At 45.9% G+C, this 14,102-nt stretch overlaps 1 protein-coding gene across 2 annotated transcripts in view; it reads right to left on the reverse strand.

The window, feature by feature from the left end:
• The window catches only part of LOC118288986 (adenylate cyclase type 9-like), a 28,338-nt gene extending 15,888 nt beyond the window's left edge, over positions 1-12,450 (reverse strand). For both annotated transcript variants that reach the window (XM_035615608.2, XM_035615607.2), the window contains exon 1: positions 9,113-12,450. In XM_035615608.2, coding sequence (XP_035471501.2) covers positions 9,113-10,925 — 1,813 coding nt within the window. In that variant the 5' untranslated portion in view covers positions 10,926-12,450. The remainder of the gene's footprint in view (positions 1-9,112) is intronic.
• Between the last annotated feature and the right edge of the window lie 1,652 nt (positions 12,451-14,102).

The raw sequence follows: 14,102 nt of genomic DNA on the forward strand, positions 1-14,102 counted from the left end.
GTTTTGCATTCTGTGTCTACAATCCCTTCATCCTTGACAGCCCCGGGCTGCCATGGTCTGCTAGCAGAACAATAGATACAGTTGACATCCCTCCAAAATCTTTAAAACCCCCCGTCATCCTTTACTTCCCGGCCTGTATTTTCTCCCTTTTTTGTCAGTCTCGGTGTAACTCACCGCCCAACACCACACCACACCACACCGCATTTCAAATCAAACTATCCTCCCTGTTCTCTTGTGTCCATGCCAATATCCCTTTTGCCTCATCACTACATAGGCTTTAAAAGGCTCTTGTCTTTAACAATTCAAAATCCACAATCTCAGACTCACTGTCCAGCTCATCCTTTTCACACCCTCCTCTTCTCCTCTGTCAAACCCTTCTTCATTCACACAAACTCTTTTGAATGCTAATGTCCCCACCTTCTTTTCAACTCCTGCATAATGTTGACCATATGGCCATTCAGCACATCTCCCCATGCGGCAGAAATATTAATATGAATGAGACTCTTTTAAAAACATTTCTACAAACACAAGAGAAGACATTTGTTCTGAAAGATATATGAAGAAATACATTTTGAGAGCAGACAGCTAATAATATTCCTCTTCTCCATGATTTTTAACCTATTTTGGATTCATCTCAAAGCATATCAAAGCAGTTTCTATTAAAAAAAGTGACTGACAGTCTTGCTTCTAACAGAAATTCAATTATCTCCACCTGAGACACTATTGATTCACAACTATGGGCAGTGATCCTTTATCGATTAAACAGTGACAGTGAGGTTGTGGCTCTGGGAAAGTGATCAAAGCAAACAGCCAACACAGACACCGACGTCTCCATCCCTCTTATGTTCCACCTCCCTCTCATCTCCTCTTCTGATCTAATACCATAGACTTTGCTCAGACAAAATCTTAATTAATCGCATCTTGTGCTGGATCTTCTGCTGAGCACTGCGCCGCTCCCTGAGGACTCCTGATCTAAAGCAGGCCAATGATAAAGCAGGAGTAAATGAGGTTGCTAAATACACGCTCAGCTTCCACCACAGATACACCAGAATCTTTTCCCTTTTTTTGCCTGAGACGGAGTCACGGGTGTCATTTAAAAAACTGCGGAGGCATCACGCTGACTCAACTGTTACAGAGCGAGACGGCAATAAGATGGAGGGTAGAAACAGAAATCAACAGACAGAGAGGCGAGACGTAGAGAGAGGAAGATTCCAAAATTGATAAAAGGCTGTGGAATGACCCACACATGACACACACACACACACACACACACACACACACACACACACACACACACACACACACACACACACACACACACACACACACACACACACACACACACACACACACACACACACACACACACACACACACACACACACACACACACACACACCTAATCTAGTGTCATCCGCAACTTGTGGTCTTATGCCAATCCCCGAGTCTTAGTGAATGTTTGTGCCAAACTTGGAGAAATATATTAAAGGCGTTCCTGAGTTATTGCATAACATAAACATAACATCTCCGGTCATGGCTGGGAGGGGGCATAAAGAAGTGGGTTCAGAGTGACGATCAAGAAAATTACTTGACCAACTCAAAAGCCGAGCAAAACTGGGCGGGTGAGAGGAATTCAACATAGATGCTTCCACACCCTCAAAAAGATGAGAGCTGAAACCGGCCTTTCACGGTGTACATATTGGATTCATTTCACAGCCTGCACTGCTGATAATAAAATAATTCATGGTCATCTATTTATAACAGGGACAAATATGAGCAACATTATTAATGGGAGGAAAACACACTTTTGGTTACATACACACACACACACACAGATATAGTCAAATGGTGCAGGCTGAGTGCAGTAACGGCTGCGTGGTGGACTGGCTCCCTGTCATCTTCCCTCATTCATAATTCACGCAGCCATTTATCACACACATGCTCCTGCTGTGCACACTAACGAGCCACTGAAGCCCACAAACATGGACAGGGCGCGGCTGCCGGTGTGGGTGCTTGCATTTAGTTTACTTAAATGCAAAGCGCAGCAAGTAAGCGTGCGTCAGTGAAAGTGTTGTGTAGGAGGGTGGACGCGGAGGGTTATTGTGAGCGTCACCTCAAGAGCGAGCTCCATCCGTCTATGTCAGTAAAGGCTAGTGAGTCTGTCGGGAGGAGCGCCGGCATTTTCTGAGGCCTCGATCACAAAAGGAGAAAAGCTTAGGATGCAGCGGTGACTCATTTATCACTCAGGAATCTGCACAGCTGCGAGGAGAGCTTGGGAACACACACGGCACCGTGCCAAGAGAGATGTACGTGAAGCGCCGCATGTGCAGTGAGAGAGCAAGGGCAGTAGGGAGGCGCACAAAGACGCTTTCACATTTCTTCCACTCTTCTAAAGGTTTGCAAACCGTTAAAAAAAACCATGATGCGTTCAATCAAGTGGCCTTTTGAGCTGCGTCGGCAAAGAAACACGGCACGGAGTGATCAGGTTTTTCTTGCCTTCGGCACAATGTGGAAGCCAGAGCCAATGAAGTCAACGTGGCCCTTTTTGTCCCAGTGAGAGCACCAGTCCTAACTTTTTAAAAAAGAGTCTCCAGTTTCCAGCTGACCCTCGCCACTTTCAATAGGCTGGAAATTAGCCTTGGCAGGCCCAGGTTGCCGAGCTGGAGTGTGTGTGTGTGTGTGTGTGTGTGTGTGTGTACTGCAAACAGATGGGAAACCTTTCCCATGCGTTGTGCTGACACTGATGTTATGACTGTGAGCCAGACAGAGACGCATAAAAACCCTGAACAAGATGAACCTTAAGAGGCAACTCGATCCATCTTTCTGTCTCGCTCTGTATTAACCTGTTTATCCCCCCCACCGCTTATTTTTGCAGCCCTTTTCCTCCATTGTGCTCACTCTATTCAGTTTTCAGAACCTCTTTTCTCATTCTGCAGGAGGGGAAGTTATGTTTGCAGGAAGATATACAAACAGATTATCTCAGCACATTTGTATTTGTGAGAATTGCAAGAGTGTTTGATAACAGCCTGTTTGATACAATCAAGGAGAGAGCAGTGAGAAGATTCATATACATATGTTGACATACATACAGCTCTTTTTCAATATGATAGAACATGTGCCTTCCCTGCATTATGACACGTCAAAATGTCTGCTGTGAAAATAATGTGATAGTAAAAGAAGAACAGCTGCTTTCGTAGTCGGCACACAGGAAAATGTTTCCTTTCACTCAGCTTAAATGTTTTGAAAAGGTCAGAAATTATTTGCATTTTAGAGCGGACACGAATACTACAACCAACCAACACCTTGATTCCCTGCTGCCCAGATCATTTACTGCGTAATTCTCTCACTCTTTCCTGTCTCCCTTTCACCGTATTTATCAAAAACAAAGAAAATAGCTCCATCCTAAAAAATGTCTCTGCTTCCATCCTGCCCATCTCATATTCATGACACCTGAACATCATCATATGTTGGTATTAGCAGTGATTTATGTCCTTACCTTAAACTAGAGCAACGCCAAAAGACTGAGCAAGGTGAACAGTTTGTACGAGACAAAGTGTTGTGGAGCATGATCTGTGTGTCTGTGTGTGTGTTCCTACGGGCTCAGCGGTGTGAGCTGCTCACGTGTGTGGCCGCTTATCAGACAGACAGTGGTGGCACTGATATCAAGCACTCTCCTCCACCTCGCCCTGGGTCATCTCTGTTGGACTAGATAGAGGCAGAACACTTCAGCGTTGAGCCAGTGGGACAGCTGTCCCCTGTAGGAGGGTGGAGAGGTCTGCAGGGTCCCCACTGACACTTGTCAGGATTAAGTGGAGCACAACAGGATCCATGGATGTTCAGAGCAAAACCTCGAAGAGTATCAGTTCAACATGGAGCACACGGGGCCATGGACATAAGATCAATTGCGGCGCTTTGGAATAATACGTTTTTCTGCCTTTGATACAAGAACTCATTACATCCCCTGAGTACAAGTCGTGATTGCCTGCTGGGTTGAAACAGCAAGCAATACCCTTGCTGCACAGTCCTCCTGAACAAGTACAGGTAGCGCAGTCCTGCTGAGTAACAGTACAAAACAGCAGATAGCACAAATGACTGCAGCTATGAAATCACCACATCGTACACCTTCATATGCCTCTCCACAGTGGCCTGATGTTTGCGGGGCATGACGAGGGATGCTGAAGCTCTGCAGACTTGCTCAGTACGATAAGGCCAAAGACGGCAAATGGTGAGATTGGGGTTGCTGCAGGCTGCGATGCCACGCTGTGCTGAACTATAATTCATGATACAGGCTGATACTGTACAATGCAATGTGATGTATTATGCCATTGCCCTCTCGGCAGAGCTGTATTCTACCAGGCAGAGCCAAGGTGTTCTAAGCAGGGCTTGGTCACTGCAATACAATATAGCAGCTTAAAGTTCCCCCTGGCAGCCACCGAGGAGTCGTGCTCCACTCCCAGACTTCAGCAGACAGGGCCACTAAAGAAAGCAGCACTGCAGTACTGATCCCGAGATCTATTTAGCTTCTTTTTCATAGATCATCCCAACATCTACCACCACAGCCTAACCACATGCTAGCTCAATGTCTCCCCCTTCTTACCCACTATGACAATAAGCCACTCCACTCCACTCAGAGCGTTCCACTTCAATATCGACCCCTCCTGTCTGTTTTACAGTAGGGTTCAATGGTGTGTGTGTGTGTGTGTGTGCATAATAATTTGGACTCTAGAGTCTAGACGAAAATTATGCCAGGTATTTGACTGCTGACAGGGTGAGAAGACAGCTGTGTACATATTAGTGTGAAAAAAGCCAAAGCGTTTGACTTTTTGTCGAGTGCAGCAGTGTGCAGAAAGGCCGAGCACACGCAAACACACGCTCTCGGCACTTAGGTGTGAAATCCTGAAAACACTGAGGTCCATGGCAAAGCTGCTGTTATTGCCACTCTTCATTGGACCAAAAGTCTTCAATGGTAGAACTCAACCAAAGCTAAATGCACTACATCTACTTCCCTTCCCTAGTTCTCCCCTGCCTTTCTCTACTTCTTTAAGGATAACCTCGAAACCAGCCTAATTTGTCGTTGTCAAGGTCACAGGTGGCAGCCATTTTAATTAATTCTCCACTGAGCCTCAGGCAAATACCCAACACGTTGCTGACTGATGTGCATCCCTATGGACAATCATTCGCAGTGCATGGGCAGGGCTGTCTGAAAGTGAATGTGTGTGTGTCGGCCTCTCATAAGGACAAATTGCTCTTCCAATAACTAATACCTTCTACGGAGCATGGAGTAATTGGGCCAGAGAGTAGGGACACATAACACAGAACATTCATCACCCGGACTATTTGCAGCTGAGTTCTGCTCTGTGCTCAAATCAATCCTAATGTAGCTCATCAATTATTTTTCTGAAGGCTTAAACGTGGACAAGAAATGCTGACAAATTAATGTTATGGACCAGAATACAAATTATATTCTATTTTTGCAGCTTGCACACCCCTTGGCCTTGCCTGATTCTCCTTGATTTCCAACATGACATCAAAATCTCTCTTGTTGCCTCAACATAAAGAAACACAGCCATGACAGCCTCATTATAGGCAATCGATACCATTTCATTTTTATATCGTGAGATTAAAAAAACTGCGTGCCGGCAATTGGCTGATGTATTTTTGGGGGTCAGGATAACACTACACCAGATCATATGATGATGGAGAATTACCAACATTAATCACTTTAGCCAAGGAGATTACCCAGTCTTGCTTAATTAGAAATCTCCCACAGGGCAAAGGGATGTAATGTAGAGAGCTGCCTGGCACAGCTTCGCTCAGCAGTTAAGTTAGAAAGGTCATACTCACAATTTCAAACTGAATGTGAGAACATGCCTTACCCCGAGGCAGCAGGTTACCGACAACCCTGTACACGATGAGTATTAATAGAAAGTGGCTATACAATTTTATGAAATAGCTGTTGGAGGCTCAAATTAATGAGTATCATTCAACTTCAGTTACACCACCAGCCTGGAATATTCACAGTGGAGAAGAAGAGGCACGATACATACAAAACAGAAAAACTCTCAAAAGCAAAAAGAGAGATCATGTGGTTGGTGATGGGATCCAGCGCAACGTTGGCATTGATTTGGAGTCATTTTCCGGCACCTAGCGAATGTTAAATGTAATGTCAACATAATGTTAAAATAGCTTAGTTTTTAGCATCTACCAACTACTGTGGGAAATATCTGGCTCTTTAGCTGCCAAATGATTCACCATATTCACCAGATATTCTCTAACTGTGTCTGTCTCCTGCTTTTTGCTGAGCAGGCAGTGGGTTTGTGAAACTTTTTGTTTAACTGCCGTTTGTTTGGCAGGAAAACGAAAATATGTGAGTAGCAGTAAAATTGCGTGTTCAACAGCTAAACAATGACCTGAGACTTGGCGAAGCTAAATAAGGCCGAGGGGAGCTGCAGATTCAGGTGAAAACCCTCCACTACGAGGGACCACTGCCACGTTATCATGAGACACATTGCTAGTCACCAAAGCCGCCTTTTGCTCAAGGATATTGGAAGCAGCTGTAGATTAAAGCAATAACTGCTCACGACTTTAACATCAATATTTGCTCGCTTCTTGTTTTAACACAAAACCCTCACTCAACATCAGGCAACAAACAACTCCATGTCCCCCGGGAACAAATGGCTGCACGAGAGAGAGAAGAACCAACTCTGGCTCTCTGTGGCGATTATGTCATCAGTCGAAAGATAATAGGACCTCACTGACAGCCTCCTCCAAAGGGATAACCTTCTGCAGGTGCCATCATTCTGTATTAAACTCAAAGGAAGGACGTAGACAGGTACTTTCCAGGGAAACTTGGTCAATTATAGCCTCCGTTCCCAGAAAGGAAAGAGCACAATACAACAAAATGTTGTCAATACCAAAACATTTGTGGTTCCAGCTTCTCCAACATAAATATTTTCTGCCTTTTCTGTTCTAAATCATGTAACCAACATTTTCAGCATTTTCTGAAAATTATACAACTGTAAAAAAAAAAATCAATAATTAATTGAGAAATGATTGGCAAATTAAGACATAACTAGCTAACTAGTGCTAAAATAATGAATTTCCTGAGCTTCTCTGTCCTTTTATTATGTTAACTAACTTACCTTTGTTTTAGTTTTTTCTGACATTCTATACATTGCCTTCACAACTAGTAATAAGAAAAATAATTGTCAGATTAATATTTATATAAAACAAATCATGAGTTAAAGCCTCAAAGCGGAGTACAATGTTGTCAAACTGTATCGTCGACCATCTTGTCTTATTAATCTCGAACACCAGCAACACACCAATGGGAATGAAAACTGAGCTACAACATCTCCATTTGTTGCTATAAACACGGTAGGTCAGTGCTGCGGAGCTGACAGGATGCAGCTGTAACACTCAGCTGACCGCAGGGGTTGCACCCTACGCGAACCTCCACAAACAATGAGCCATACATAGCCTCTAATTACAGTGAGGTGCAGTAAATAACACGTGCATCTACAAAGTGAGACAAACATTCGACTCTAAAGGCTCAGTCTGAAGTTACAACTGAGCTGTAAAAAAACAAAAAACTGTCACAAGCCAAAAAGAGTTTGTGAGAAACTGAAACATCACACTAACTCAAAATGGACATCGAAAACACACATGAGACAGCCGCACAGCGATCGGCGTGCAATTCAGAGCAATTTAATTCTGAACTAAGCGACATTGGACCTGGCCCAGGCAGGAGCCGGGCCTGGCTGCAATGCTACCCAAGTGATTTACACAGACTGAGCCAGACAGTGGAGGAAATTTTACAGCACCGGAGAACAACTCTCTCCCGACAGCCAGCTCTCTCTCTGGCACAGCAAATCCACAGGGAGAGGATAAATCTTAGGAGGGGAACTGAATACACAATGCAGGCAAGAAAGGCGTTGAAAAGGAGTAGGGGTGATAACCCTGCGAGTAACACATTTATCCTCACAATAAAAAAACAACACAAAAGACGTGCACCAGCAAGAGTGGTAGTCACTCGTTAATCTAAGAGATGAGGGGAAACTGCAAGCCCGTAAATCACTCCTGCTGGCTGGTAAAGGAAAAGCAATTTCACTCGATCTCGGCCCTTTATCGGTCCCAGCACTGAACATTTTTGATAATTAGTAATGTGTACACTTCACTTGCTAATTTGTGCAAATGACCAGTTCATACTAAAAAACACCCGGTACGCATTTTATGAAATCAGTCACTCAGCCTGAAAAGAGACGCACTAAGCATCCACTGGTACAAAAATAAACCTGCGATGATAATGCTAAAGGACAGAAGTACACCATCCGCAATTCCTAAGTCAGACACTGTCACTTCACTGCAGGTGATAGCGTATCAGTGAGCTTTGAATTATGAAAAGAGCAATTAAGCCAACATTTAGTTAAACCAGAGTGATTTGTGTACACAAATCAAATAGAAGCTGCATTAAGCAGTTAAGAGCAAGGAAAATAGAGGACAAGATAGAGAGATGAAGATAAATCTCCAGATATAGCTCTAACTAGGGAAGGCGGGAGTTGCATCAATTTGTAAAGCAATCCCTGGGGTTCAAGGCTAGGTTAAGAGAACAGGACACATTGAGGACGTCTGGAAGCAATGTATTTGAACGAGAGAACAAAGAGTGGGCAGAGACGTGGCGGAGGGGAGGATGAGCTAGAGAGAAGATGGCGACGCCATGATACAGTCACATAATACCAAAACCACTGCCCGCATGTTCTGGGTGCAATACATGATGCTACAACCTTCATGTCATCATTGACCAATGCAAATGCACCCTTATGACAGGCAATGTTTCGATCCACTTGGGGGGTCAGCTTCTGATATGATTGCATAAGTAGTCATTTCCTTTGGGGATGGCAAAGAAGTATTACAAGACATAAACTTGAGCACATAAAAACGCTTGAAAAGTTTTAGGCCTCATTGCAGCGGAATTGCAGCAATAAGTCTCACTGTTGCGGCCAATTCGTGGCAACGGCTGCTGACCTTGGGGATTAAGGAAAGAAAGTCTACCCTTTTCACGCTAGCACACAACATTGAGACATGAAATAACACTTTTTTTTCAAACACCTACCTTTGAGCTGGTCAGCCACCACACTCTGTCCTATTCTCTCGGGGACCTGTCCATCTTCATGCTGGTAGCGGTCATCCAGGAAGTTGGCAGTGGCCTGTGATAAGTGGACCTTCCCAGCCACTCCCAGTTGCTCCATTAGGTTGGCCAGGTTGACATCGTTTGACCAAACATCAAACTTGAAGCGTTTCATGCCCAGGATACCACACAGCACAGTGCCAGTATGGACACCCACCCTCATGTTCACCATCTCCCTCTTCTCCTGGCAAAACTGCTCGATAGCTTGGATCATGCCCAGGCCCATCTCCACACAGCAATAGGCATGGTCTGGTCTGGGTTCAGGACAGCCAGCCACACAGTAGTAACAGTCTCCTAAGGTACTTATCTTTTCGCAGCCAGTGAGCTCACAAAGTCTATCAAAACGCCCAAACAAGTCATTCAGAAGTCCCACGAGGGCATGAGCAGATTTGTTGGCAGACATTTTTGTGAAGCCCACAATGTCTGCAAAGAGGATGCTGACGGGCTCCATTCGTTTCATGTTGAAGGGTCTGAAGATTATCTGACCACGAGGGATGGAGGTTTTCTTGCGTTTATGGTGTTTTGGACTGGAGATGGCCGCTGCTGCACCACTGGTGGAGTATCGTTTAACAGAGTTATCACCTATCTCTTCATCACCCTGCTTCATCAGTTCATCAGCCACGATTCTGGGCATGACAGAGTGGATCATGCGCTCCTTCAAGGCTTTCTCCACTTCCAGATCTTTACCATGCATTATAGCTTGTCCCACCTTAAGGAAGGTGCTGCGTGACCGCACCTCAGACATGGTGAACAGTTGGATGCCGATGGCGTGGGCGCAGAGGTGGAGCAAGGCTTTGGCTGGGCCCAGCCAACTTAGAGTATCCCAGTCTGATTGAGAGGCTATACTCCAGTTGTCCCCAGCCTGGGTCAGGTGCAGCCAGCCCAAACTCTCAAAAAAGACAGAGTAGAGAAACCCAAGCAAGACAGAAGCGTAGAGGCGAACATGGAGAACACTGTACAACAACAGAAGAACCTCGATACAGAGGGAGAAGGTGCCTACAGGAGAAAGACAAGGGGACCAGGTGCCACTTCCTACAAGCCTGTCATAGGACAAGTTGTATGTGGGCTCTATGCCGCTGAACTCTTCCACATCAAGTGCAGGTGGAGGAGACTCTGGGTCCCTGAAGCCTGATGTCTGGATCTGGGGGGCCAGGGTGAGGATGAAGGTGACAACTACGAGCAGCAGAGATGCTTGATTGTAGAAGCGTGAGTAGAGCTTAGTGAAAGTTAAGAGGAAGAGGAGGAGGCAGAAAAGCAGGAAGGATGCAGTGGGAAGGAGAAAGGCAGCCCTGTCACAGCGGGAAGGGTTTGCAGCAAAGTACAACCCCCAGAGAAAGCCAGCGGCAATCAGGTAAAAGAGCACGAAGCGGAAGCGCCGCTGGGTCTGAGGGAAACACCGTTCTCTGCAAGCCTCCTCCAGAATCGAAGAGTCAAACTTTGGGTCCCAGAAATGACCTGCAGATCTTTCGAAGAGCTGAGGCATCTTCCTCTGTGTGCGAAAGCTCTTGACCGTTGGCTTCCTGACTCCGGACTCCCCAGAGCTGCAGCTGGAGGAGATGCTGTACTTGCAGTGCTTGGATCCCCCGATGAAGCCTCCCCCAATGGAACCCAGCGGCCCGCCTCCATGCTTGTGCCTGACACTGCTGCCGATCCTCACCGAGACGCCTCCGTCTCCACTTGAGTCACAGCTCACTTCTGTGTTGTGAGGAAGGAGTTGTTGATGTTGGGGGGACGCCATGTCGCTTTGTGATCTACGCAAAATCTACAAAGAGGATTTAGTTCAGTTTTTAAAAAAAGTCAGGCAAAGTATAGGGCCACAGTATAAGTACCAGGGCAATGAGAACAAACAGAAGCCTTTTCAGAGACGTCCACTCAGGTAGCAGTGTAGTGGCAGAAGAAACACCACCAAACCCTCCAAAGATGTTGAGCGGTTCATTATTGCCACTCTTGACGTCAGTCCCTGCATTCCTCTACGTCCCAGTTTGTTTTGACGCACTTGAGACTGCAAGGTTCACTCGCTGGCTGCTTTGCTCCAGTCCACACAGCTGCCTGCACACTGTCTCACTCATTGGAAACTCAGAATTACAAAAATCACTGCGTATAAATGAGAAAAAGTTGAAAATGAAAAACTACAAAAACCATTAGGCGATTTTTAAAGAGGGTTCTCGAGAAGTAAAAAATAACCGCGTTTTGTTTACGGGGAGTTAAAGTCCCAAACATTACAAAAAAACAAATCCTCTGCAGGCAGCGTTTGTTGTCACATCTCTGTAAAACGGGCGAGAGATGGATCGGCTGTTTTTTTTGGCGTGCTGGCCGATCAAAGAGTCAACATGTCCATTTAAGGCGGCAGGTCAACTCCAGATGTAGGCAACGTGAGAGGGAAGAGTTGCCACCAGATTCACACCCACGTTCCCTCCTCGCTGCGGGGCCTAATCGCAACAGTTCCCCGGGACGCAGCCGCGTCCTTTCCTGACTTCTCCGCTCCACCGTCTCCAAACGCGCCAGGGACCTTGTGTGGGAGGAGGTCTGCAGGAGACGCGGTGCGCAAAACAAGAACTGTCCTGGTTCATGAACTCGGCTGTCAGCGACCCGCGTGTCGACGCGCTCCTCTCGGCTCAGCGACGCGCCAAGTGTCACACATTCATCTCCATGGTGCGCCCCAGGAATACGAACAGGTTCGTCCGGAGGTATCCTGGACCATGCCGGTCGCTCGGGGGGGACTAATCGTGCGTCCTGGAGCAGATCACACGAAGTGTATACAAGCGTCCAGTCTGTCCTGCTCGCTGAAGTAAAGTTTGCCCAGGGCAGCTCGGTCCACCCCTCGTAATGCCAGACGACAGAGTCGGGGCTAGTTAAATGCTCTCCACCTCCACGCCCCCCGCACCACAGTCCCGCGGGTCGAGGCGGACCTCGATCCAGTCACTTTAATTCAGATCGCATATCATGCACAAGAGAATATCTCCATACCTCCGAATAATTGCCCCTTTAACCCAAGACAAATGTGATGGATATCATGGCTGCTGCATTGTCCAGTTCGTCCCATTCCCCTGCGACGTCCTCAGTGAGGTGGAGTTTGTCTCCGATCCGTCCTCTGACCATCCCTCTCCGTGCGCCACGGCAGCGTCGACGCACCCGCACGATGCGCTGTGCGCAGTGGAGCTATCCGGGCGCGGAGGGCAACGCGGTGGCCGCAACCGCCACCATCTTCTGTCCGCTGACAGCCGTCCAGCCGCCAGAAGCGTGTGCATGTGTGTGTGTGTGTTTGTGTGAAGTAGAACGATGTTAAAAATCATTTCCGTTATTTTCTTTCAAAATAAAACCTTACAGGCCTACACATGATTTGCAGTGTCTCCACGCTGTGCCACTGGTGCGCCATTGATGCTAACTGAAACTTAAGACGACACTCAATATCATCTATGTATTTGTAGCAATAACTAGCTTAAACTTATTCACAATCACACATTCCCGTCTACATGACCAACACAGGTAAGACAGCTCCAGAGAGCCTTTGTGCCTCTCACGCCATTCTTACATTTGATAACTCTTTGTTGGTTCGAAGACCTGGTTGAGCTGATGAACATCAAGCTATTTTATTAAAAAATAACCAACACACAAACCTTTATCCTGTTTGGAAGCCGCCGGATTTATTCCCACTTATGGTAAAATTCTGACCAGCTGAAAGGAAAATATTATGCTTCACCTCCTTCCCAAGAGCAAAAGAGGATCCACTGTTTCCTAAAAGGAGGAGAAAGCTGTAACTCAATTAAAACACAGACTGTGGGGAGCATCAACATGTGTGTCTAAACGTTATTTACCCTTCCCCTCGGATTTGTGGAGCATTTGCTCCTCAATACTCCAAATGTTGAGCCGCGACCAAAACACCGATACGACAAACTTTTCAGGATCGTTTATTTTGAAAAACTGATTTTCTGTGCTTCCGTTTCGCTGGTTACCGTCAACTTGTCGCTGCTGTCTGCGTTTGGCACAAGCGGAGAGAGGAGAGGCCGGCTAGACTCTGTGTGTGTGGGGGGGGGTGGTCTGTACGTGCACAGAGACTCTGGTAGCGAGCACGTACCTCAGTGAAGGGCGGGGACGTATTTTTTGGACCGCAATGAGCCTCCCTCATTTCAACGATGAAGCCCCTCCACCTTTTGGGCATTTTCACCAGTGTGTGCCCTGCACACGTAGAACAACGTCTGCTTTATCTCATAAGGATGTGGGGGGGGAAAAAATCTGCCCTCAAGAGAAACGAAAAATCCTCAGGGAAAAAAGCAACAGCCTTTAGTGAAGCCACAGGATGCAAAACACCCCGTGTTAGATATATTATAGGGGCTCATTCATTTAATGCATGGAATTAAATTGAATAACTCAACACCGTCAAGATTATTTGAAATGGTTACTTTTCAGATATGGTGTGTGCAGCATATTTGAATAAAGAACTTCCTGCTTTAATGCTTTTAGCCTTTGTCCTCAGATTACATGGTAGAAATATTAAACAGCAGCCCCCCTGCAGTCAGCACTGTGGCTTCACAGTCAAACAGTACATGGAGAGGATCCCCCGGAGCGACCTTTGGCAACAGACCTGGATGTAGGGGGGAGACAAAAGCACATCGTCCTTTATGAGAGGAATGAAAATACTTCCTCCGCATTTAGATTGATAGATAGATAGATAAATGGATTGGACGTAGGATTTTAGGGTACATTTATCACTGTAAAGTCATTTGTTTGCATATAATTGAAAACTATGGATTTTAGACACGTTTCAAAGCATTTGATCATTTATTGAGGACTGTTTATCTTTTAATTATTCATTCTTTTTGGAAAAGGGCTTTTGTTTTTAAGTGAACCACTGCTGAACACCGGCACTGAATATGATTTTAGCATTAAAAAGTATGTTTGAGTACTTATTATGATC

Source organism: Scophthalmus maximus, chromosome 17, assembly GCF_022379125.1.
Source record: "Scophthalmus maximus strain ysfricsl-2021 chromosome 17, ASM2237912v1, whole genome shotgun sequence".
NCBI lineage: Eukaryota > Metazoa > Chordata > Actinopteri > Pleuronectiformes > Scophthalmidae > Scophthalmus > Scophthalmus maximus.